This window comes from Orussus abietinus, unplaced genomic scaffold (genome assembly GCF_000612105.2).
Source record: "Orussus abietinus isolate OABI.00-Male unplaced genomic scaffold, Oabi_2.0 scaffold2, whole genome shotgun sequence".
Classification (NCBI taxonomy): Eukaryota; Metazoa; Arthropoda; class Insecta; order Hymenoptera; family Orussidae; genus Orussus; species Orussus abietinus.
In genome coordinates this window covers 1,616,051-1,640,189 of record NW_019396012.1, presented here as the reverse complement: position 1 = coordinate 1,640,189, position 24,139 = coordinate 1,616,051, and the positions used below count along the sequence as shown (strand labels likewise).

At 50.9% G+C, this 24,139-nt stretch overlaps 4 protein-coding genes across 8 annotated transcripts in view; 2 read left to right on the top strand and 2 right to left on the bottom strand.

Annotated features, from left to right (window-relative positions):
* Window positions 1-3,653: 3,653 nt before the first annotated feature.
* On the bottom strand, window positions 3,654-6,378 carry LOC105700625 (probable deoxyhypusine synthase). Its single transcript, XM_012426651.2, has 8 exons — window positions 5,675-6,378; window positions 5,377-5,591; window positions 4,787-5,061; window positions 4,494-4,712; window positions 4,216-4,408; window positions 4,035-4,138; window positions 3,846-3,971; window positions 3,654-3,785 (listed from the first exon to the last, which is right to left on the bottom strand). The coding sequence occupies exons 2-8, from the start codon at window positions 5,474-5,476 to the stop codon at window positions 3,687-3,689; spliced, it is 1,116 nt and encodes a 371-aa protein (XP_012282074.1). The 5' UTR covers window positions 5,477-5,591; window positions 5,675-6,378; the 3' UTR covers window positions 3,654-3,686.
* A 206-nt stretch (window positions 6,379-6,584) lies between these two features.
* Window positions 6,585-10,108, top strand: LOC105700624 (UDP-glucose 6-dehydrogenase). 2 transcript variants are annotated; one of them, XM_012426650.2, is made up of 7 exons: window positions 6,585-6,640; window positions 6,768-7,212; window positions 7,660-8,144; window positions 8,218-8,415; window positions 8,600-9,046; window positions 9,135-9,290; window positions 9,370-10,108. In XM_012426650.2, the coding sequence occupies exons 3-7, from the start codon at window positions 7,683-7,685 to the stop codon at window positions 9,544-9,546; spliced, it is 1,440 nt and encodes a 479-aa protein (XP_012282073.1). In that variant the 5' UTR covers window positions 6,585-6,640; window positions 6,768-7,212; window positions 7,660-7,682; the 3' UTR covers window positions 9,547-10,108. The 2 variants fall into 2 exon arrangements, with proteins under 2 accessions (XP_012282073.1, XP_012282071.1); XM_012426648.2 differs by having other exon boundaries at window positions 6,586-6,640; window positions 6,768-7,193.
* Window positions 10,109-10,246: 138 nt separating this feature from the next.
* On the top strand, window positions 10,247-11,516 carry LOC105700572 (ribosome-recycling factor, mitochondrial). The gene is made up of 3 exons (XM_012426534.1): window positions 10,247-10,447; window positions 10,522-11,151; window positions 11,244-11,516. The coding sequence occupies exons 2-3, from the start codon at window positions 10,592-10,594 to the stop codon at window positions 11,485-11,487; spliced, it is 804 nt and encodes a 267-aa protein (XP_012281957.1). The 5' UTR covers window positions 10,247-10,447; window positions 10,522-10,591; the 3' UTR covers window positions 11,488-11,516.
* A 62-nt stretch (window positions 11,517-11,578) lies between these two features.
* LOC105700571 (epidermal growth factor receptor) overlaps window positions 11,579-24,139 on the bottom strand; it is an 82,484-nt gene continuing 69,923 nt past the window's right edge. For 2 of the 4 annotated variants that reach the window (XM_012426531.1, XM_012426530.1), the window contains 9 exons: window positions 19,068-19,403; window positions 18,577-18,961; window positions 17,813-18,489; window positions 17,603-17,735; window positions 17,074-17,384; window positions 16,685-16,986; window positions 15,390-16,595; window positions 14,846-15,302; window positions 11,579-14,754 (listed from right to left, as the gene is read on the bottom strand). In XM_012426531.1, the coding sequence (XP_012281954.1) occupies window positions 14,168-14,754; window positions 14,846-15,302; window positions 15,390-16,595; window positions 16,685-16,986; window positions 17,074-17,384; window positions 17,603-17,735; window positions 17,813-18,489; window positions 18,577-18,961; window positions 19,068-19,403 (4,394 nt within the window). In that variant the 3' untranslated portion in view covers window positions 11,579-14,167. The remainder of the gene's footprint in view (window positions 14,755-14,845; window positions 15,303-15,389; window positions 16,596-16,684; window positions 16,987-17,073; window positions 17,385-17,602; window positions 17,736-17,812; window positions 18,490-18,576; window positions 18,962-19,067; window positions 19,404-24,139) is intronic. The other 2 variants (XM_012426533.1, XM_012426532.1) reach the window with 2 other exon arrangements.

Below are 24,139 nucleotides of genomic sequence, written 5' to 3'. Positions count from 1 at the left end.
TAATATTAGAATCGCCGAGCCGCATTTTCGGCGCACGCGATATAGCCGCGATAAGTCTCGATCGAGACACTAGGGACTTTTTTTTTCTTTTTTTTTCCTCGCCATTCGGGACAAGACGCGAGGACTTAATCTCCTAGGATTCGGTTTAATCGAAATCTTAGTAAATACTGGGCAGAAAGGCGTCAAGACTCACCGGAGGTGCGTAGGATAGAGCCAGGGCTGGCGGCCTCGAGAGGGCTGCTCGGGTCCTCCAGGGTGGGTTCCCTCTTGGCGCTGGAATGGAAACATCCATAATGTATCCATAACGTATCTACCCGGAAGGACCTTCGGACGAGTCGAATTTGGTCCAAGGTCGGAGGTCGGAAGTGACACCTTCGGGGGTCGCGGGGGGCGCGAGTTCTTTATCCTAAGGTTTCATCGATCGGCGAGCATTCTTCTCCTGGGGTATCAGGGCTTGGACGAATTCCGCCTTTCCTCTACATATAAGTCTGGATTTCTCTGATAAAAAGAAATCCACCCCCACAGGAGCACCCGTTATCCCTTCGTAATTTCCTCTAATTATTTATAACGCATGAATACGCGTCTATAAAAATCAGCCACCCTATCAGCTGATTTTGACGCACCGGAGGTACGCTGAAAGGGTAGACGGGGTTGCCGGAGTTTTAATTATTTAAAATAGATACGATCTCTCTAAAATTCCACCCTGCGTAGCGTGATCGATTTCGACGCACTCCATGGTGGATGAATGTGCGACAAAATTCACCCGAGTTGGTGATTCAATTTTTTCCATGTTTTAATTATTTATAATATAAAAATGAATACGATTTTTCTAAAATTCCACCCTGCGTAGCATGGCCGATTTCGACGCACTCCATGGTGGATGAATGTGCGACAAAATTCACCCGAGTTGGTGATTCAATTTTTTCCATGTTTCAATTATTTATAATATAAAAATGAATACGATTTTTCTAAAATTCCACCCTGCGTAGCCTGGCCGATTTCGAGGCACCCAGGGAAGCCGAGGGTGCAACGGGGTCCGAGGTAGCGATCCAATTACTTCACGTTCTAATTATCGGCGCCCAAGAGAGCGCTTTACCCGGTTGAACCCTCGCGGGCCGGCGCGGTCATTCTTGCGTGCGCCGACTGATACGAGCGGTGATACGACGAGCGCATCGGCCGTCCCGAGAGGAGCTCGCTCTCTCGCGGGGCTCGCCTAAATGGCCGCGAATAGACGCGCTATTTCGGATCGCGAGAAACCGGTTATCGAGCGGTAAGCGGTTCTCTCTCTCTCTCTCTCAGGGTACTCCACTAGACGGAGCGAGAAACTCGCATCGCTATTCCGAGTAGCGTCGATAATAATTATCCTCCCGATGAGCAGATAGCAGTAGGTCGTTCGAGAATAACCCGGTCGGTATAACCCAGGGGATGGCGAGGAGGACCATCCTCAACGAAGGGACGAGATCCTGGGGGTTGTCCTAAAAGAACGAGGGACCCGGTAAACCAAAGAGAAACGATCCAGGAAGTAAATATCAGGAGCAGAGCGATAGGTAGAGAGGGAGAGTCTCTATCTCTCTCTCGCATCATTCGTATCGATTGTCCCCTCTCTCTCGACCCCCTCTCCGGCGCCTCCACCCCCAGAAGGCATCGACGCCCGGTCGATCGAGCATCGGGCTAGATCCCCAAACCCGGGGGGCGGTTGTTAATCGATTAATGATAACGCGTCGAGATAACGAGATCGAAAGGCTAAGGGAAGCCCACTTTGGAGGAGGGTTTAATCGATAGCGAAACCGAAGGAAAAAAAGAAAAAAGATCGCCAATCCGGGGGGTGGGTGGGTGGGCGGATAAATAACTCAGGTAAAGTGGAACTCCGGGGAACCTGGGGACACCCTTTCGCGAGTGGCGTTGGCTCTCCCCCTTGCCTCCCCTCCGGGATCATGAAATCATAAACGAATTTCATGGAAAGACTCGAGCTAGGCGCGGTGCACTTAAGCTCTGAATTATTTAACGAAGTCTGTGGCGGTCTGCAGCCCGTGTCGGTCCGCGCTCCGAGCCGAGCGGGATGCGCATGCGCGAGCATCCCCTGTCGCTCGTCGCCAGGGCGCATGCGCGCGGCCGCAGCCCCCCCTAGCGAGCAAAACGACGCTCGTGTTCTCGCTCATCCCTCGACGGGGTGAGACGCACCGAGCCCCGCCGTCTCCCCCGAAATTAATGGAACTCGCCTCATACACCTCGAATTACCCCTGGCCATTAATTCCATGAATTAAAAACCCCAGTTAGGGTCGATTAAAAGCAAACTGCCCTCCCGGGGGGTAGTCCGGGACACAATGGCATCGAGACCGGTGGAACGTCAAGCTGTAAAACAGAGTTGACGAAAGCGCCGTTCTCGCAAATACAACCGAGCTTAAGTTACCCGGAGTATCGTTGCACAAGAGACTCGAGCGTTAAGAGGGTTACGCGTGCTCCGTTATCACCCACGTGGTCTTATGAAAATTCAATATCATCCTGCCCCACAAAGGGCTTATATAGGTCATCTCCAGGAGCAACCCCCACACGAGTCCACGGGGAGGGTTCCATCAGGCCCTATCAACCCCCGCCCGTTCACGTGTCAAAATTACCCTTCCCTATCCTCCCCCCGCGCCCTAGATCCCTTTATAATTTCACCTGAACACGTCCCCGACAACCCCTACCAAGGTCCTCTTTTTCAACCCTATCGCCAGATCTAGCGTCCCTTGAAAACGACCTCCTCGGTGATCTCCCTCCCTGCGTGTTATTCGATATTAGTCATAAATTAACGAATGGTCGCCCACCCAGGTGCACGAGCCCTCCTGCAAGATAATCGATAAGTCCTGGATGAACGGGCGGTAAATAGATCTCTTTCTTCGGAAAGTGGGTAAAGACTCCCCCTGGAAGGTGCCCGGGGCCGCCGCAGGGGTAGCGCCGCGTTCCGCCATGGCCGCGAGGGCAGTACCTGACGAAAGTCGAGTCCGCGATGGGGCTGCAGGGTCTCGGCGAGGTGCTCGAGGCGGAGGCCAGGTGGGAGCGCTCCGCGTCCATCGCTGCTCATGCCGACGTGGGGGCGTCGCGGCGGTCCGGGTCGGCGCTCGGGGCCCGAGGAAGGGCCGGCGGAACGGGGGTTGATCTCACGCCCGTCCGCGAGCGCGGGCTAACGGGGAACGACTGGCGGGCGGCGCTACCCCCACCGACGCCCCTGCGCCGCACCTGCCGCCGCGTCCTGGCGCACGCACGCGCGGCGCCCCCGGGACAGCTCCAGGAGAGCCCGCGGCTCGATTCCGCGCCCTGCCGCTCGATCGGCCGCAACGAGTCCTGATCTTCCTACAAATCGCTGTGGCCTTTCACGTAGTTAATGGAAATCGACGTGAAAAGTAACTGGGGGGTAAAAAGTCATCAGGATGAGTACTTGTTACCGTATTTTATAGCTGGGGGTTAATTATTGCGAGATTTTACTGGGTTTATTAGACGGGGGAGGGGGTTAGATTGGGGGGCTGGAGGGATCTTTCGGGTCTGAGATCTTGGAATGAGGTTTTTGTAAGTTACGTACAACTGGAGTAATGGTTTACCTTCGCTACGGGGTGTCCGGGCTACTGCTCGAGGGGGTACGAGGGGGTAAGAAAGTCAAGGTCGAGGTATGCTACTGTGGTAGGAGATGACCAGGTACTTTATTTCCTTCAAACCTCCGACACCGTACGCTCCTTCGTGGACAAGTGTTCCCTCACGAAAGTCTCCCCGACCAACAGCGGAAAGACCAGGCTGGCCTCGGCGTAAACCTTTAATGAAATTAATTCAATAGAAGGGTGGTAAACGCGCGATCCGACGGTTGCTCTCACCTTCACCGGGGTGGCTTCCTTGCGGATCTTTCCCCAGGACACCGCCTCGTCGGGACGACTCCCGCTGTCGCTCCCGTCGAACTCCTGGGCCGTGTTTAAATAAACCGCGTAATCCGCTCCGTTTCTCTGAAGGGAATTTTTTGTTCATTGTTAATTGGAATCGTTAGAGGATAGTTCAGGTTTACCCACCATCAGGTTTGCGTTACAAATGTGATGCTTGATCACTCCGGCCCCGGCAAGGACAATACCGCTCTTTACTGCCTTAACAGCCATTGTGTTCAACCTCTTTAAATCTGCGGGAACAATGTTTTTGAGAGAGGGATTTCGCAAGGAATTAATTTTATATGAAATTCGAAAAATCGAAGTTTACCTGAGAGAATGTCGACCACCAGTCCAGGATTCCGGAAGGAGTGAAAGTACATCATGTCTCCGAGGCTGCCGTCGGTCAGAGCTGGGCAGAAGACGGGGATCTTATTCTTGCTTGCCCAATAATAAATAGATTCCGGGTTTCCGATCTCGCGACCCAACCTCTCTATGATCTTGGACGGCGACCACACGGTACCCTGCAAAAAGTAGAAAAAGGTAACTGTATACACTGAATGGGGTATGTTGAGGTCAGGATTGGTAAGACAAGTTCTGTAATCGTACCTTTTCTTTTTGCTCTTGCAGTAAAGCATCCAGCTTTGGTGTAATCCAATCCTCAAAAAGGCAGTAATTGTCATTAGGAACGAGGAGGTTGCCTATTCGATTGATGCCCTTGTCCCTGAGAACCTTGCCGTCTAAGTGGAAGTCGCCGATGTAGGTAGGTGCTAGGCACTTGATCAGGTCTTCTTCGACTCCACCTGCCGTTGTGACGATGCAATCGACCTAAACGAATCATCACCTTCTGTACTGCTTCAATGTAATAAATTAATTGTAAGGGTAACTTCTGATCGTATTACCAGTTTATGCTGCACCAAAAACCTAAGTGTGCTACGAACTCCACAGGATACCAAATTCGAGGTGTATCCCAGAAATATGGTGCATCCGTTGCGCCTTCTGATGAACTCGTCCTCTTCATGGAGGTCCAACTGATCATCGTTGAGAGGCACTTTTCGAGCTGCCAACATTTTACGAACCTCGTCGACAGCTAAACCAAAATTGGTTGCCTGAAAGCCAGAAGTCTTATAGGTTGCAAGAAGAGCACCATAGTCCAGTCCTTGATTCCAATCGTATCCTGTGTCCAAAAAATCATAATTACGGTATTAATAAACCACGTAAGACTACACTGTCACTTTATTCCTATTTGTTGGAACAGTTTATCTAGGAAAAATGCATAATCTACTGCATCAAGTACTTGCGATACGGATATCTTAAGATAACGCAATATCAATAGCTCGATGGCTGCCTGCAAACATCAGAATTTTTTATGCGGTAACCCAATCAAAGTTGGCCGATGTTTGCATGTGCCTGAAAATCCTGATGTTTGCAACAGATGTAAATTTAAACACCTGTCACAACTGTACCAGGCGTCTTAAAAATATGAAAAAACCTTTGACAGTTGGTGTGTTGGGTGGAAGAGGAGTGCTGTGTTTCAAGACAGCATCTTTAACTTGTTGCGGAGTATCATCTTTGTCAGCCCTCTTGTTCATGGCTTTTGCGACGTAAATTTTCCTTAAACTCTATGCTCTCGGCACTAGAAACAGCCTTGGGTGTAGCCGGCACCTCCTTGGCCTTAGCAATGTGAGGTTAGGTAACCCCGATAACCTGGAAAATCCGCTGTGTCACAACGACTTTTTCAAGCACTTGTATCTTCGGTAACTTCCTCGTCTCTAACGGTTTCTACAAACCTTCGGATTCCTCGTTCACGAATATTTGACTACCATAAATTGTCACTCTAAAATGTTTATAAATCAATCGCTACCACCCGGCGTTTGTTCGTATGTACCGGGAGCCACCTTGCACTGTGCGAGAAAACCGCGCCGCCATTTGTAAGGTTGAAACGCGACGCTAGCGCCACCTGCCGCCCAAATTGGGAGCCATTCACAAGTGCGCCAGTTTGCGCACGACTGTTAAATTTTCCTGAATAGACATCAATCACGAGAACTAGACTCACCCTCTCATTAATAATTTAATTGCGCCCGGTGACGGTAACTATCTTACACCCCGTTTCATTAAAACGAAGGAAGGACGTGTTGACATTTCAGTGGCAGTAATTTACTCAGAACTATAAACAATCATTAGACTATGTAACAGATTTAAATGATAACGGTTAGGATATCGTCTGACACAAAAGGATATATCAGAAAGAAACCAGCCAGACTGTTTCGGAAGTTCTAAGTACCGAAGATTGCAATTATCCAGCTGGACGTGACTGAAAGAACGGTCACGGCTAAAGATTACTTCAGTTAAACATCTCTTTTTTTCTAATCTCTACCGAGAGTCGGCGTAAACCTCGTTATTTATGTGTCGATTACTTCACCCGTCTGATTTCTTTTTGAAATATCTAATAGTTCAAAAAGAACCTTGCCATCCATCCTCACATTTAGCGCGTCGCGTATATTATTGCAGTCTTTTAGTGGGGTGTTTAAAAACAGCGGAAGTTGTTAACTCGAGCGCTCGTTATCGCGTCGCATGTGCGGTCGTTTCGTGCGCAGGTATCATAAACTGAGCGCGATCGATCGGTCGATCGGCGATTTTACGATCTACTTGATCGAACCTCGACAAATTCAGCGACTTCGATTCGTACGCTCGCGCGCAACACTTCGGAGTCGCCTTGATAGTACTATTGGCGCGGTTGCCGGATTCTGCGCAAGGTGAGTCAACTGTCAGAGAAACGTGGCGCAAAATTCAAAATGACCGTTAAGAACGTCAGATACTACTATTCACGTGAATCGTTGCAAAAAGAGGGAACAGGTATCTCTAGACGTTAAAATCTTCTAGAAATATCGAGGCATTCAGGTTATAACGGTTGGGAGGAGAGTTTTTTCTCGCGCGGTCGCTCCGGCGTTGCCAGATCGCGCGGCGCCGCAGCCATGAGCCACCGACTCCTCTGGACTCGACTGGACTCGTCTCTCCGTTGCTGCACGCTCTGCGTCGAGTGACGGCCAGTGATGACCGGCCCGTCATCCGTGGCGCGTACTTTTCTGTTTAATCTCGACTGATTCACGTCTTTCACTGCCAACTCTGCAAACCATCGCACTGCTGTGCACGTCGACCCGCCAAGGCCGACCCAAGTGATCGTTCGATCGCGGCATAAGCATCGCATTTTTTAGCCGGCGTTCCAAGGACCGAGGAAGACGAACGCCCAACAGTGTCGCTGTGAAGCGACGTCGGGTGTCGCGACGCGGCCAAGGTTTCGCGCCAGAGGTAACGTCGAATCCATGGGGTAATCATTTAAATGAATAATTTATCTAGTCGTATCCGTGAACTTTTTATGTTCGTTTCGAGACACGTCAATGCATGGACTTCTCGATTAAGCATGATTGACGGATCTTACGAAAGGACGACGATCCTCTCACCTATGAATTAAGGTCACTTGTAAATTAAACTACCACTTTTCTAATGGTGATTCGCGCCTGTTAATACTTTTCTGTGAATGTCGATACGCTTAATTTACAAGTGTGCTTATGAGAGACTATATAGAATGGAGTTTTAAAAAAATAGGAAAAATTCTAAGGAGTACGGGAGCGTGGAGGGAAGCTTTGAAACATCTTTCGGCCGTGCCTCGGTAGAGATTTCAGGGTACCGGAAGCTCCATTTCCGCCCAATGGACCTAGATGTAGATTTAGGTGCGCGCTTTGATCGTTGTACTAGATTTCATTCATGTTTTTAGGCTTGAGTCGGGATAGATTCAGGATGTCCATCAGGAAGATCTGCGGAATCGGAGCGGGCTACGTGGGTGGCCCCACGTGCAGCGTGATAGCGCTCAAGTGTCCTGAGATCACGGTGACGGTCGTGGACAAGAGCAAGGAGAGGATCGATCAATGGAATTCGGAAAAACTGCCGATCTACGAACCCGGGCTTGACGAGGTCGTGAGAAAGTGCCGAGGCCAAAACCTTTTCTTCTCGACCGACATCGAAACCGCTATCAGGGAAGCCGATTTGATCTTTATCTCGGTTAACACGCCGACGAAAACCTTTGGTAGCGGTAAAGGTAGAGCAGCCGATCTAAAGTATGTGGAGAGCGCAGCTCGAATGATAGCCGAAACCGCGACTGGGGATAAAATCGTCGTGGAAAAGAGCACCGTGCCCGTCAGGGCTGCTGAGAGCATCCTCAACATCCTGAGAGCCAACCACAAGCCCGGTGTCTCGTATCAGGTGGGCGTTCTGCTAATAACTTGGAGATAGAGTAATCGTAACGCGAAAGTAACAAATAGTGCTGCTTTTTCAGATCCTCTCGAACCCTGAATTCCTGGCCGAGGGGACTGCCATTGACGACCTGGTAAACGCAGATCGCGTTTTAATCGGAGGCGAGGACACACTCGAGGGTCATGCAGCTGTGGAGGAGCTCTGCAAAGTGTACGAGCACTGGATCCCTAGGAAAAATATATTAACGACCAATACATGGAGCTCGGAATTGTCGAAATTGGTTGGTACAAGAGTCTCGACTCGAGGGAAATTTTTTGGGGATTTTTATCGGGGTGTTCCGTTTACCACTCAGTGATAAGAAACTTATCGCTGTCTGTTTTTTTTTTTTTTTTCTAGTTGGGTGATTAGCTGATAATTATAAGGTATTAGTAGACTTGGGCGTTGAAACTATTTTTGCTTTTCAGGCTGCCAATGCATTTTTGGCTCAGCGCATATCGAGCATTAATTCCCTGTCGGCGGTTTGCGAGGTAACCGGCGCGGACGTCTCCGAAGTGGCCCGAGCGGTCGGTCTCGATTCTCGAATAGGGTCGAAATTCTTGCAGGCCTCGGTCGGTTTCGGGGGCTCCTGCTTCCAGAAGGATATTTTGAATCTAGTCTATATCTGCGAGTGCCTCAACCTGCCCGAGGTTGCGGCCTACTGGCAGCAGGTCATCGACATGAACGAGTACCAGAAGTCCAGGTTCTCCGCCAAAGTTATCGAGTCCCTTTTCAATACCGTCACCGATAAGCGAATAACCCTGCTGGGATTCGCATTTAAAAAGAACACCGGGGACACTCGCGAGTCGCCGGCTATACACGTCGCGAAAACATTGCTGGACGAAGGAGCGGTCTTGCACATCTATGACCCCAAGGTGAGCTTCTACATATGGACGTAAAACGCATGAAATATTGTGATAAGATATTATACGGCTAAACGTTTCTTCGCAACCTTCCATGCAGGTGGAAGAGTTCCAGATAATTGAGGACCTGACGCATCCCTGTGTGACGAGCAGTCCAGAATACGTTAAAAGCCGCATTCGCATATATGGCGATGCTTATAGTGCTACTAAAAACACCCATGCCATTGTTTTATGTACAGAATGGGACGAATTTATGGTACGACACCGTTGCAGATTGAACGTCTGATCTGAGGAGTAATGGCTGTACTGATTATTTCCTTTTTCTAATTTTGCAGCAATTGGATTATAAGAGGATCTACGCGAACATGATGAAGCCTGCTTATATATTCGACGGCAGGAAGATCCTTAACCACGATCAGCTACAGAAATTCGGTTTTGTAGTGCAGACTATCGGCAAGAAGCTCATGAGAACAGCTGTACCGAGAATGTGGGGTAGCCAGTCACAGATTTAAAATTTGTGGACAGTTATCGTGGGGACTCGTTTGATTCGCCACTGCGTGATAATGACTAGATCAAGGAACGTTGTTTTCATTGTTGACTCGTGGATCCATGGATCCCCGAACACGTTGATCGTCACATAGTGAGATCGGTATATAAAGCGTTGAGTGAGTCAATGGTGGATTCGTCTTGACACAACGCCATGCAAATTTAACGTGAACATTGTTCCAGATGCACAGTATTCGTTGAAATTTATGAACTCTCACTGACTTGGATTTGAACCCTGCGCGATGTTTCACCGAGTGTATTTTAGAATCTATTTCTTGCGAATGTTACTCGGATGAAGAGAATCGGTGGGCAGGGATAGGCAGCAATAAGTATTATATTCAAGGATAACGAAGTGGCTAAGCTACTTTTTTAATCATTTCTATTCGGAATTAAACTTTGATAAACGCGGTATGAGCGGTTCTAATTCAAGCCGTGTATACCTCGCGTATCCGTTTAGAGATAAATTAGAGCGATAGAAATCATTGTATCAATCTATTCCCTAATTGAATTATATATTTTTTGCAACAACTGCTTCTTGTTTACTCCTATATTTTTTTCACTCAATTCTACTTTTTTTTTAACTAATTAATAATGAATAGCATGAAACGCTTAGCTGTGATGACGACAGATAGCGCCGTGTAGGCAAGATGGCGACAACTTTTCTAACCAACCGGTGCAATAAAGTGCCATCAGAAATGAGTTGGTCTCTGGTGCCATTCAAGGCTTTTTGAATTTTCTGGGTTCATTCATTTCTGTCTACGATAATTCATGTTTCCTTGCGTTTACTATCTTGGCAACAGTTTATAAATATAAATAGTCCGAATATAAACAGAACACAACTGGATTAATTAATAAACGTCCTGGAACGTAAGTTACCGTAGAAAATGTATCTGGTCTAACCTAACTTTACCTTCCTCACCGGTATTTCTGTTTTTTACCAGGTTTTCACGTGCAATGATTCTTCACAATTAGTAGGTTCGTTGATTAAAGTTTTCCTTAACAACCTGCAAAATGAGGATTTGGATAGAATTAGGTAGACGCCTGAATTCATGCATCGGTAGGTTAGTTCTTCTGAATATAAAGAACGATTCGAGTTGTATTATTAAAGGGATGAGTCGAATTGAACATTGTAGAGAGCAATTAGTCTATAACAATGCACGAGGTATTACTGTGGCTGCAAGTTTGTTTGCCAAGGGAAAAGACCGTGTAAAGGAAAAGAAGAAGCCTTCGAAGCCTCCGAAAGTTAATGAAAATGAGATAGCTGAGCTTTTAGATGCTGAGCGCATTCGAACCGATATGCAAAAAGCCATTGAGGACATGAAAGCTAATTTTATAAAAAATATAAGCGTGCGTTCATCAGCTGGTTCCCTCGAACAGATTCCTGTTACATTTGAAGACAAGGAATATACAATACAAGAGCTCGCGAAAGTTATTCGAAAACCTAAACTAATAGCTTTAAATGTCTCTACGTTTCCCCAAGCAATTCCACAAATAATCGATGCATTACTTAAAAGTGGAATGAATTTGAATCCACAGCAGGATGGTACGAACCTTTACATAGCTATTCCAAAGTGAGTTAAATCATTTACTGCTTTTTTATCTTTAAATTATGAATCTTATTGTATACGCAATGGTACTTATAATTATTGCCTGTCCTATTCAGAGTGACGAAAGAACATAGAGAGAATTTATCAAAAGGTGCGAAAAGTATTTTCATTAAGTGTCGAGATATTATCAAAGAGGTAGAAAATACACACCTGAAGAAATTGAAGAAGATCACAGGTGTGTCCGAAGATCAGGTGCATAGAGTAAAGGAACAACTCCATGCGCTCAGTGGCCAGTACATTAAGGAAGCTGAAAGTATTCTCGAATTAAAGCAAAAGGAGCTGCTAGGTTCTTCCGAGTAATGGGTTAATGGATATTTTGTAATTATTATACCTCGAATGTCAAACTTATTGCCTAGCTGGTATGACCCGAAAAAAGAAATCCAAGTCATACTTTAAGAATGACAAAATGATCTTTATTACAATAATTTGTAACGGTATATAGTGATATAATAAAAATCTATAAATTCTATGTCCACAACCGAATGACAAATGCAATTTCATTCAACTACGGTTCTCGTCATTTGATCATAATGGTAATTTACAAAGGCTCCGTCCTTCCGAGCCGGATCGAGTTATCCAGAGTCCGATCAAAAAAAGTGGCAACGGACGAACGGTAGCATTCTCTTCGCGTCTCTCAAACGCGAATCAATTTTTATATTACAAGACAGAAATCATAATTAGTAACACTTAGCACAATGTACACTATACGTATTTCCTTATTTAGCTACGAATGTAAGAACACGGTGACACGACCGTGCAGTGGAATTAGCGGAAAATTGTACTCGATTTTCTTTACCTTTTACCAGGGCTAGCGATACACGGAAAAAAGTCTGTTAACAATGCAAGCGAATGAACGTTCAACAGGCATGCATCTCGAAAATAGAAAAAACAGACACCGAGGCTGCAACCGTTGCATCGAAGCTGCAGCCATTGAGAAGCACCAATGGTACTTCCTCTTTACACCACGTAACCAGGTATTCGTTAATAATTTTCAAGTCTTTTTCCCGTGTATTAGCATTCGGTACGGAGAACTGACTCTCGTCTGGGTAATTTTAATGCGTTGTATGCACTGGCAAACGTCGGAATGGCCAGTTAATCTCTTCTTTCTATGTCCTGTACAGCATGGCACGTCCTACCCTACAACTACGCAGGCACCATTGATGTATAGTATACGACTGGGCAGAAAACCCCTTAAAACATTAAAACAGGACATATGGACCTCGCCTGTAACTCATAAAAACGGATATAACAAGGCAGCGATGAACTAACACATTAAATTTCTTATGCAACGAATTCTACGGTAAGAGAAGATCAATTGTTAGCTAAAACCTCTACAGATGGCTCTGCGCGTCGGAGCGTCTCTAAAACTTTCGATAATCCTAAACTCATTTCCAGGAACGAGTCCAGGAAATTTCACAAAAGCAGTTAAAACTAATGAGTTCATCGATGTTCGCACATATCCCCGAAGTCCTCTCCAATTATCCGTACGGATTACAATGTCACTACACACCAACGGCCCTTAACTGTGCGTTCAAGTACTTTCGCTCTCTACCTCGTAGTAAATTCACCTAGAGGCTACGTCACGTGAATATATTTACATCGGTATCAAAATAAAGATTTCCCGAGAAAAGAGGATTCCACCTGGGTCCAATTTCATTGGTCCGCGTGTATATAATCCCGCGAGGACGAGTGCTTCCGTTTCCTCGTCGTTTCGTCGCTCATTTTTCTGAACATTATTTTCTTTTTTACATATCATCCTCGACTCGATTCCACGCGAAGCGTCCACCAGGAGATTCGTGGGTTTCGCGGACACTGGCCATGTCGAGACAGCGACGTTCCTCCCTAGCCTCGTCTTAACGATTAACTTAATTTACCGAACGTCCGTGAGGAATCTACATATGCGCCGTTTAAGTTCGTCCGGACGACCGAAAGTTTCTTATCACAGTTAGCGGCGTTCTCGAGGCAGCGCGCGAGGACGTTGCGGACGTCCCGCGTACTGCGCGCGCGGTGCCCAAAGTCGAAATTCGGTTTGCAAAGAAGACAGGTCGCCCCCTAGGCGGAGAAAAAACGCGCGCAGTTTGATCAAGGTGAAGAGGATAGCGGTATCGGGACGCCGAAGCCGGTCCTGCCCCGCTTTTGTATAATTTTATCGTATAAAATCGCAAATGGACTCCGACACCGCGAGTCGGCAGAGGCTCGCTAGTACATGTATAATATATATATATGTATAATAGTTACCACGCTAAGCTAGTTCAGTAACCATAGGTATGACAGTTGTATGTACAAGCCACGGCGAATGGCACATTAAGAATACTTTTGCACTACAGTTCGGTGTACGTCGAACGGAACGTAACTCTACGTCGTGAGGGTCTGCCACGTGGCGTCCCCTGGCGACGTCTTCGGGAGCGAGCCTCTTTCCCTCCGTTCCCCTAATTTAAGCGTGATCACATTCGAACGCGGCACTGTCACAGCGAGCGTCCTCTAAGTACTGGGGATCCGAGTTTGGCAAGCTTCTCGCCTTCCTCGAGGACTCTCGAGGGTCGGTCGTCTCCGGCGCGTTGGAGGCCCCCCGAGGAGGACTCGCGTGATTCGGGATCCGAACGAATCTACGACCAAGGTTCCTCGGGTCGATGGGAATTCCGGGGGACCCGGCGAGCTTAAGAGTAAAATTTATCGTCGTCGCGACGCGTCCGGGGGGCAGACTCCTGGACATCGAACAGCGGCGTCATGCCGAGTCTAAGGGTTTCATCCGAGAAAGGGAAGGACTTTCTGCCCCCCAGCAAGGATAAAAGGGACGTCAGCTCGCGAGGGTCCCAAAGTCGCCCCTCTTGGAGACCGTCCAAGATCTTTCCGAATGATTCGACATCCCCCTGCGAGTCCCGGGTGGTCACCGGTCCAGGTACTACCGGGGGAACGTCGTCGGGCGCCTGTGCACGCGACTTCCAAAGCTCGCGCGCTTCGGCTCAGGTACGGGATTTCGTCAGACCGTGGTCTCGTTCTTCCTGAGAGGCTTCAGTGGCTGCAGCTCGCGTTCCAGTCGGTCGAAGTCGTTGTAGTACTCGTGGTCGGACTCTTCCTCGGAGCTTCGTTGTCTGACCTGGGAGCCGAAGGCGCCGTTGGTGAGGACCTTCTCGAGGTCCGGCGTCGGGATGCCGAGGGTCTGAGGGGTGAGCGGGCCCTCGTCCTGAGACATGATGTACTCGGGGTTATCCACCGAGGTCTTGCCCGGGATCGCCAGGAAGTCCGGGTACTTCCGGTACCCGTTGCTCGTCCTCCTTTGTTCCGGCTCTGAAATCACGCGGCCGATTACCGCGAACGCTCGTTGCGAGTCGGCCGGTCGACCTCCTCGAGGTCGGGTTGCGGATGAGAGCTCGCCCTCACCGGTCGTCGAGGACTTCGACTGGCCCATCAGGTCCATGTACTGCGTCGCGGTGCTGGGGAGCTGAGGAGAAGGCATCAGATAGTCGTCCTCGTCCACAGGGAGATCCAGCTTCAGGTTACCCACCTGTGCCTGCTGGTGCGCCGAGCCTAGGTCAGGGTCGTAGCAGTCGTCCGTCACGTCGCAATCTGAAATTTGGAGGATTTAATCAGAAGGCTGCTTTAAAATTGATCTTCCTTTGAAATTAAAATCTCGGTTAACTAGGTAAACGATACCAACCTCTAACGCCGACCATCTTGAGGGGGTCCGAGCAGTACCTCGAGCTGGACCCATCGGACCCCACTACGAAGTGACCGCAGTGACCGCTCGGTCGAGAGTACAGAGGATGCTGACCCGAGTTCCCAGGTTCATGGACAGTGTTTCCGTTTCCATGGGGTCCACCTCCTCCGGCACCACCACCGGTACCGACCATGCCCCCGTGGCCATGGCCATATCTCAGAAGTTCCCGGTCCCAGTTCTGCTGGTTCTGGGGGGTCGGCGAATCCGCTGCGAGCTGGGCCCCGTTGGGCCAGCAAGTCTTGATCGGCGTATTCGGAGGAGATCCCGAAGTACTCGATGCGGAGATCCCTGGAGGAAGAGGTGCCCTCGACTTCGGCTGAAGGTACTCGTCGGCGTCCACCAGTGCTTCGGGGCCGTCCATGGCTGACGCGAGGTTGCGGATCATTTCCTTCTCGTCCTGAACATAAATAATCCCGGTAATTTCAAAATTGTTCTTTATATTTAGGGTAAAAAAGGAGAAGATGACTAAGGAAGCACGAAGTACCTGCAGAGTATACGGAGGCAGTCTCATGTACTTGTCCCCTTTGATGGCGAGGTACCTTCCAGGATCCCTGGACATCTTGGCGAAGTCCTCGGCGAGCTCCTTGAAGCTCGGCCTGGATTCTGCGTCCAGCATCCAGCACTTGATCATGATCATGTAGACGTCGATCGTGCAGATCGCCGGCTGGGGAAGCCTTTCACCCTTTTCCAGGAGTTCCGGGACGTTCCTGGCGGGCACGTTCTCGTAGGGTCTCCCGCCGTAAGTCAGCACCTCCCAGATCGTGACCCCAAAGGCCCATACGTCGGATTTATGGGTGAAGACGCGATGCTGGATGCACTCCAGGGCCAGCCACTTGATGGGCATCTTCCCACCGGCAGCCTTGTACTGTTCCTCGTTGATGTCTAATAGTTTGGCAAGACCAAAGTCGGTGATCTTGACGCAATTGGGCGTCTGGACGAGGACGTTCCTGGCAGCCAGGTCGCGGTGGACCAGTCTCCTCTCTTCTAGGTACGCCATTCCCCTAGCTATCTGGGTGCACCAGTTCAGCAAGGGCTTGGATCCGATCTTGTCCTTGTAGGTCCTTGCGAAATCCAGCAGACAACCCAGCGGCATGAGCTGGGTCACCAGCATCATCTGCGAGGTCATGCAGACCGCGAGAAGCTGAAGAAGATTCGGATGCTCGACGCTGGCCATAATATAAGCCTCGTCCAGGAACTCTTTAGAGGTATTTGCACCGGTCCCGTCGTGGAGAACCTTGATGGCCACGGGGATCTTCACGTTCTCCCCCTCGGGAACCCAGACACCTTTGTAGACGTTCCCGAAAGCGCCGTACCCCAGGATACCACCCTTCCTCATCTCCTCCTCTTTGATGATCCTCAGCTTGGCCAGGTTTGGCTTGACTCCGGTTGGCCTCAGAGGCTCGTTGTCGTCCAGGCCGGTCAAGGCCAAAGTCATCTTGACGGTGTTCTCCTTCGCTTTGGTCCTGAGCCTCCATTGGCAGACCACCACTGCGGCCACTGCCATGAAGGCGGCCGTGAAGATGCCGATGCCTGCCAGGATGGCGGGTTGAAGTTCCCCTTCCAGCTGGTAGGCAACCGATTCCAGGGAACAGTAGGGTTCGTTGCCAGCTGGGAAGATCTTGTGGGGATACTCCGGAGGACACGTCTCGGTGCAGTTGAAGGCCGTCCCGTTGTCGCCTGGGTCGCCATCCTGGAAGGAATCACGTCAGTCATCCGCTCGTGAACCATTGATACCCATCACCTTGAAGAGCGAATCTTCTACCTCGCTTTATCACTCACCGTGTAGATCTTGAAGTTCCGGCAACTGTAGCACTGGTTGGGACCAGGTCCGAAGCACCCTCTGCACTCTCCGAAGCAAGGTATGCAGAGGTGCGTGTCGGCATCCGTGAAGTGATCCGCAGGACACTCGTCCTCGCACTGCTCCCCCCTCTTGTACTTGGTGCACAGCTGGCATACTTGCTCGTGGATGCCGAAGCCGGTGCACTTCTTGCACCGAGGATGGCACTTCTTGCACACGGCCTTCCCGGCGAGAGGCTTCAACGCCCCCTGTTCCTGGAGAGCCACCCACTCGTAGAAGTATCCTGCGGAAAGGTACATTTTTCTCAATATTAATTGACTTTCAAATATGGAAAGCCTGGAATTCTTTGCACCTGCTGAAGAGGACCTACCGTCAGGACAAGCCTCCTTCTTCTGCAGGCACCCTTCGGGCACGTGCCCGTTCATAATAGCTTTTTCGCAGCTGTGACAGCCGTTGGCACCGATGTTGTTCTCGGGACCCTCGCATCCTCCCACGCAGTTCTCATGACAGTGCGTGCATTGGCCGTTGTCATTGTACTTCGAGGCTGGACACTCGGGCACGCAGAATGGACCATCTCGGACGTGCTTGCACTTGTGGCAATGCTCGGTATTCGGACCGGTGCAGTTGCCGTCGCACTCCTCGTGGCAGGGCTTGCAGATCCGCGAGTCCGCCTGGTAGATCCTAAAAATCAATGGAACGATTGAGCCCCCCCGAAAGTTATTAATTTTTTACACTAAGCAGGAGCGAGGAAATAAAATGGCAAAAGCGCAACATCGAGTCTTCAGAGGGGCGAATTTACCTTCGGTCCATCGTCTGCATCGACAGAGTAACGTTCTCGATATTAAAATTCATAAACCACCAAGATTTCATGGTACCACTGGGATTTCCCCAAAACTTACCCAGGAATGGCGTTGCAGTCTTGTATGCACACGTTTCCTAAGATGAAGTTCTTGCAGGAGAGACACTGCGCTGGACCCGGGCCCCAGCATCCCTCTTTGGAGCACTGCTCGTCGCACACGAGTCCTTCCTTAACTGAGATAAAAAAAAGGGATTATTAAAAAGAATCACCGATAAAAATGACGAACGCATAGATTGATAAGACCACTCACTGCAGTCGCTCTCGTTCTTGTTATTCGAGAGCAGGCTCTCGTGCTCGGAGGACTTCTTGATCCTGGACCAGTCGATGCTCTGGGCATAGCACAGGTCCTTGTTCTCCAGAATAGCTATCGACCCTGAAGAGATCTTTTTCAAGGAGCTGAGACCAAGAGAGACCAAAGCAGTCTTGACTATATACAGCGAGGCGAAGTATTCCGTCAGGGTCCTCCCCCCGATAATCTCCAGATTCCGGAAATAGGACAAATTCGTGAAGTCCTTATGATCCCCCTGGATATTCAGGAACCCGGTGATCTCCTTGAGCGTGCTGAAGACCTCCAGGCGGTCCGGGTGCATGGATTCGTATCTCGAGCCGAAGGTAAAATTCGCGAAGATGTGTTGGAATCCTTCAAAGCTCTGGTCCAGGATGGTGATGGAGCCCTCGATGATGGTGCAGTCCTTGAAGCTGTCGATGTTCCCCGAGTGCACCTTGTCGACCCCGGTGCAAGTTTTGGGACAAGGGCCATCGCAAGGGACGCATTCCCCGTTGACGTCCTTCTTCTTCGGGGGACAGGACCTCACACAGGCTCCATTATCCTTCAGCAGGTGTTCAGGGCACTTCCGGACGCAGGTCGCCCCGTAGGCGTATTTCCCTTCAGGGTTCGCCTCCCAGGAGTACGTTGTCGGGTTGTACCTGAGAAACCACGTTATTAAAGTACCTTACCAATTAATCCTTCTTCTTGTTTTATTTTTTTTATTACCAAATTCAAAGGATGCTCACTTTTGCATAGGTGGACACTCCTGCGTGCATACTCCGTCGTCGAAGAAGTTCTTGCAGGCGAGGCAGTCGCTCTGTTTGGGGCCCGTGCATCCCCCTGCGCAGAACAGGTGACAACACTCTCGAGGATTCGAGCCGAAACACCTTCCTTGCCAGCACTGAGGGGAGCAATTCGTCTTGGAGAACATCTGACAATTTTCTGGACCCTCGCCCCAGCATCCCTGCTGGCAGCTCTTGTCGCACTCCGGACATGCCCTCTCGGGTGAGGTGAAGTTGTACACGTAAGTGTACTTGCCTCCTGGACCCGTTATAATCTCGTCCCAATTAATCGTCTTAATGTGACAGAGGTTGTAGTTATTGTATACGCCGACGCTGCCGTTGAGGATATCTGCAACGAAGGAGACAAATTTAATAGTTCCTGGGATCCATCCTCGCGCGGTGGAAGTCGCTTGCTCCCTCCTTCACGTCTGATTAAATCGGATAGATTTAATTACCGCGTAACGCCGGCATCTCCAGGTTGTACATCTGGCACATGGTGACGAAGAGGGCGAACTCGACGTCGTGGATGTTGAGCTTGAAGAGCGTCCTACCGCGGATGATCTGCAGCCTCGGCAGGACGATCTTCCTGACGTCGACGTGGCTGATGAGGACGTACCCTGTGACCTCCCTGATGTACTGCAGGAAACTGAGGTCCACGGTGTCGTTCTGAAGCCAGGTGATCTCCAGGTTGCCGTCGACGTAAGTACAGTTGGTGTACCGGTCTCGAAGATTCCGGTAGTGGTGCTGCTTGTTGGACGGCACGGAAAGGCGGCCATTGGTGCCGATGCAAACTGCGCAAAGATAAACACCGTTGTGTTATTAACGTTAATCATTTTCAAGCAGGCTCAATGTCACCTCGAACTTGCACGACCGACCCAAGCGATGCATCTCCGAGGTGGAAAACCGCAATTTAAAAATCTATCCGCAATCTAAGCCTGAACGAATCCCATCCTGACGGGTGCGAGGTCAGAGGTGATCGTAGGTTATTTTGTATTATTTTCCAGGTTATCTTCCCCCAGTGCTCTTTTGTGGAGTTTCGCGTTCCCGGAGATTTATCGGCGCTGCTTTTGTCTTCCTTGCAGAGGATAAGCCTCCCGGAGGGAGGGGAGTAAAAATTGCATCCAGCACCGTTCGCGTTCTCCAGTTCTCCAGCCGCCCGTGGCGCCACTCGACGTCAGAGACTCGTTTCCAGGCAGATTTATGCGGCCGGGAATAATTTCCATGGCGGATCCCGAAGGATTTAGCTCCAGGACCTCGGGACCTATCGGCGGTTCCCTTAAATTTCCCTCTACGGAGGTACACCTCCATCTATCCACGTTTCTTTTTCCTCAAGGGCACGGAAAACGCGAAAGAGGGCAACGCGCCCTCGCCATGACCGAGGTTTCCAAAATGGCGGCTCCAGGGGAAGAAGGAATGTTTTGTCGAATTTACGAGGGCCCGGCGCGAAAACAATACCCGGCAAGGTATCGATTACGGCCCTGGGGGCGTCAACTACGGACGTGCTGCAATTACTCGGGGTAATTACTCTCGGCTTCTCCAGACCTAGAGAATTACTGGAGGCGCCTCTCGGCTCGACTAAAGGGGCCCGATGCTTCGGGGTTGGAAATTGCCTTAGCCATTTCCCCTTCACCTGGGAACTCGGAAATGACCGTTTAGGATAAATGAAAATGTACACAGATACGTGGTACATAATACATGTATGTACATGGCTCAGGATTTCGGAAAGGCCCATTCGACGGGCCGTAAAAGGTCCCTTCTATCCCAGAATACGAGCTGGCGAAACGCGGCGGCACCTCGGCGCGCGTTTCGTGGGCCCGCCGCCTCCAGAGGCGGCACTTTGGGCCCTTAATGGCGGGCCCAAAGTAATACGAAGGAACCGCACACGCCGTCGCGGCGCCGCTCGACCGAGCTCGTAAACATCGATACCTCGCTCTTAGGCCGGGCCTAAGGCTAAATATCTGCAGAAATAAAGGCCGGTATACGGCGTATCGTAAAGGCGCGAAATAAGCGCCCGGGCCCGCGAGTGGGCCCCGGACGGGGGGGCAATTTAGGGACCGACCGCGGCTCCGGACTCGGCGTCGAGGTGTCGAAGGAACAATAGAGACCGAGAGGAAGAGTTCTTTCATTTCCCAATAAAATCTCGAGTCGACCTCGTCTGGGCCTTATGGCCAAAAACCACAGCGGGCCGCGGCCAGAGTCACCGCGGCCATTTTGGAGAACGCCCTTGAGTCTCCGCGGAGAGGTCTGGGCGAGAACTCTGCAGAATTTTATAATGGGCCTTATGGGTTCGAGTTCTTTTTGAGTCTTCGAGAGTGGAACTCCTTGCGTTCGAAAGTGGAACTCCTTACGCTCGAGTCCCATGCGCGTTTCTCGACGTTGGCCGTCCGCGGGCGTAAAAACGTCAGCGGGCCCCGACACGCGGCGGGGCCCGACAGGGAACGGAGGAGCTCGACCGCAGACTCGAAAGCAATAAACCATAAAGCTATTAATGCTACGACCTGAGACGGTTGTGCCACGGGTTGTAACGTATGCGTACGACTTATACCACGAAGCCGGGCCCTTTCGCCCCCCTCCCTCTGGGCCCCTCCGCAATTCCTATCTAGGCGCATAAAACGGCTTGCAAAATGTTTACGAACATCGGCCGAGTGCGACGTTCCATTTATCAAGCCGCGATTCATTGACCCTCGAAGGTTTAACGAGGACTCGGGGCCTTACGTCGGGCACTCGCTCACTTCCTACGAAGGTAAGGCCCAGCGATCGAGCTCGGGCCCACATCTTCTCGCATAATAAAGAAAGCCCGTCCGCTTCCTCGAGTCGCGATCGCGGGACTTATTCCCCTGGATTTCGGTTCCACCCGGGCTCGGGCCCCGGGTTTGGGCCCGGGTTTTCCGGAGAAGCAGCGCCGACGAATCGAGGCGAAGTACCGAGGGCAGAGCTCGGACAAGGAACAAATGACGGCACGTGGAATGCGCTTTGTTCTCCCCTCTCGCTCGTGCCGATACTCCTGGGCCTGAGGCCCAACCGGCTCCCGAGGCCGCCCCGTCCGACCCCGCTCTGCCCCCCTGCCCGAGCGAGTCTCACCTCGGCGGGCCGCAGCCGGCAGCGGGCCCGACCGGCCCGGCCACTCCGAGGGCGCGGGCCCCTTAAGGCCCATCTCCGAGGGGCCCTCGACAAAAGGTCAAATTCTGGTCCAAGCAGGTGGACCCGCGCCGCGTCCATCAGCCAAGTAAAGTCGCATCCTCCGACTCGGCTCGCTCTCGAAAACCACGCAAATAAAAAATTGAAAAAAATCACTGAAAATTCCAATTTTCCACATTTTCGCCAATGTCATATTTTTGCAACGTCAAGAACACGAGTTGGAGGTTACGTTAGATTTCGATCATTATTCCTGTCAACCCGTCAGGCAGCTTCGGGACGAGGATGGACCGCCTCGGAGGCTGCGCCTCGGATCCAGAAGCGGACTTATGCAGATTCGACTCGGAGGCGAAACAACGTTGTCGCGAAGGTGAGACGTATCCGGCACGGTGAATGGAGCCGCCGAGTGGATGCATAAGTCAAGAGTCCCCCTTTATTGGCGATCGATGGCCTCGGAGCGAGAGCAAGAATGGATCCGCGACCTGCCCCAAGTCGAGCCTCGTCGAGCATCCTCGACAAATCGCCCGCAACTGGGCCGCGGCATTCGTCGGCGCATCTCGAGATGCATCTCGAGATGCACCGAGATGCGCTTTGTGCGCGTAGTCACGCGTGCCCTCGACCACCCTGTCAGCTCGCCCCCTGTTCGCGCGAAGACCGCACGTCCACCAGATCGGAAGGACGCGGAATCGCGCGCGTGTAAGGCATGCCTATTCGCTCGTGGGAGTATCCGCTCTCGATCTCTGCGGATTCCGCGTAGACGGAGTCGCGAGACCCTCTTTGGGCTCCTCGACTCCTGGACCAGGAACCGTCCAAGGACTCCGCGGTGTTTAGATTCAACGATCCCAGCCTCTTTACGAGTCGACGGAGATCGCTCGGTCGATCGCCTCCGATTTTCATATTAGTTACGTAAACCCCGATGTCGGCGACGTCCTCGGCGTGCACTTTGAATCCCCGATGGCGGCCTTTTATCCGTCTGCCCTGGGGATAATGCGACCCGAGGTAGATCGGGGAAAGATAGTCAAATGCGACTCGTTCATCTCGGAGCATAGACTACTTTCCGTCGGATTCAACGGACTCGGGCTCTCGATGTATTCCCGTATCTTCGGCTAGGTTTGATAAAAGGACCCCGATAAAAAATGGATCGTCGCCCCGGCTGGATGCGGCAGATGGGAATAGTCGGGATCCCTCGTCGTGATGGAACGGCGGAGACAATTACGGCGCAATTAGAGTGCCGGGGGCCATCGGGCAAACGCAGCCTCGGCAAGAAATTCGGTTTCCCACGTTCCGCGTGTCAGCCGCTCGGATCCACTTTTCCGCAGGCCGAGCCGCATCCAGTGGCAAACGGCTTTCCACTGCCTTTACGGGGTAGCGCGTAACGTCTCCCTCATTCCGCGTTTCCTCGGCCGGGAAAACACTTTCCTCTTATCCTAGGAACCCCATGATCCCTCCCTATAAATCCCAAGATTCATTTTTTTACTTTCCAGAAAATCACTAAAAAGGTCGTCTCGATTTCCTGCCATAACGTGGAATCCGAGGAATCCGGAATCCCCGTTGGCGGTGAATAATTTAATTAAAGTGAAAATGTTAAGTAGGGAAAGAAAAAAAAAATGACAAACACGCAGAAGGACTTTCATCCGCCGACCAAAGGCCGGTCGTTAACGGGAGCGCGAGGAATTCCGGGGAATCAGGTTTGCAGGGTTTCGGAAGGCTTCCGGGCGGACGTGTCGGAGAATTCCCTCCAGGTGGCGCGCACGCGCAGGTGGAACCCGTTCGGATCGATTTACGAGTTCCACCGATTCCGCCGTTCCGCGCGGCCGAGGCGCCGGCCGATAGGTCGATGACGCGAGATGGGGATCGAATTAATTGCGAGCGTTCGTTCGATCCCGCCACCTGTTGGCCTTCTCGCGAGGCGCGAGACGCGCCGAGGAAGCGATTAATAACTCCAGGTGCGGCACGTGTAGCGCCTTAATGCCCCAACGGGACCCGGTATGAACTATCGCGCCGCGGTGTGATATTAAACCCCCTTAATCGAGTTTGCGTCCTGCCGCATAAATTCCGCGGCACGTTCGCCAGGACCTCTCGATAAATTCGTAGGAACGAGGACCGATAACGAAGGTAAATGAAAATGGGATTAGAAGAACATCTCAGGGGGAGATCCGGGGATGCAGCATCCGGATCCTCGTGTGAGTTGTGTACAGCCCGCGATCAGGAATCCCAGCTTAATGGAATTCGCGTTAAGCCGCATTTACATAGCGGATCCGTCCGCGGTGTAAGCTACTTAACGGCTGCAAGATATGCTAGGAAACGTCCCAATAAAAAGCGCTATCGGGGACCCTCCCCTGGGGATTAGACGAGCTGCCGACGACACCGATCACGGCCCCGGTGAGACTTT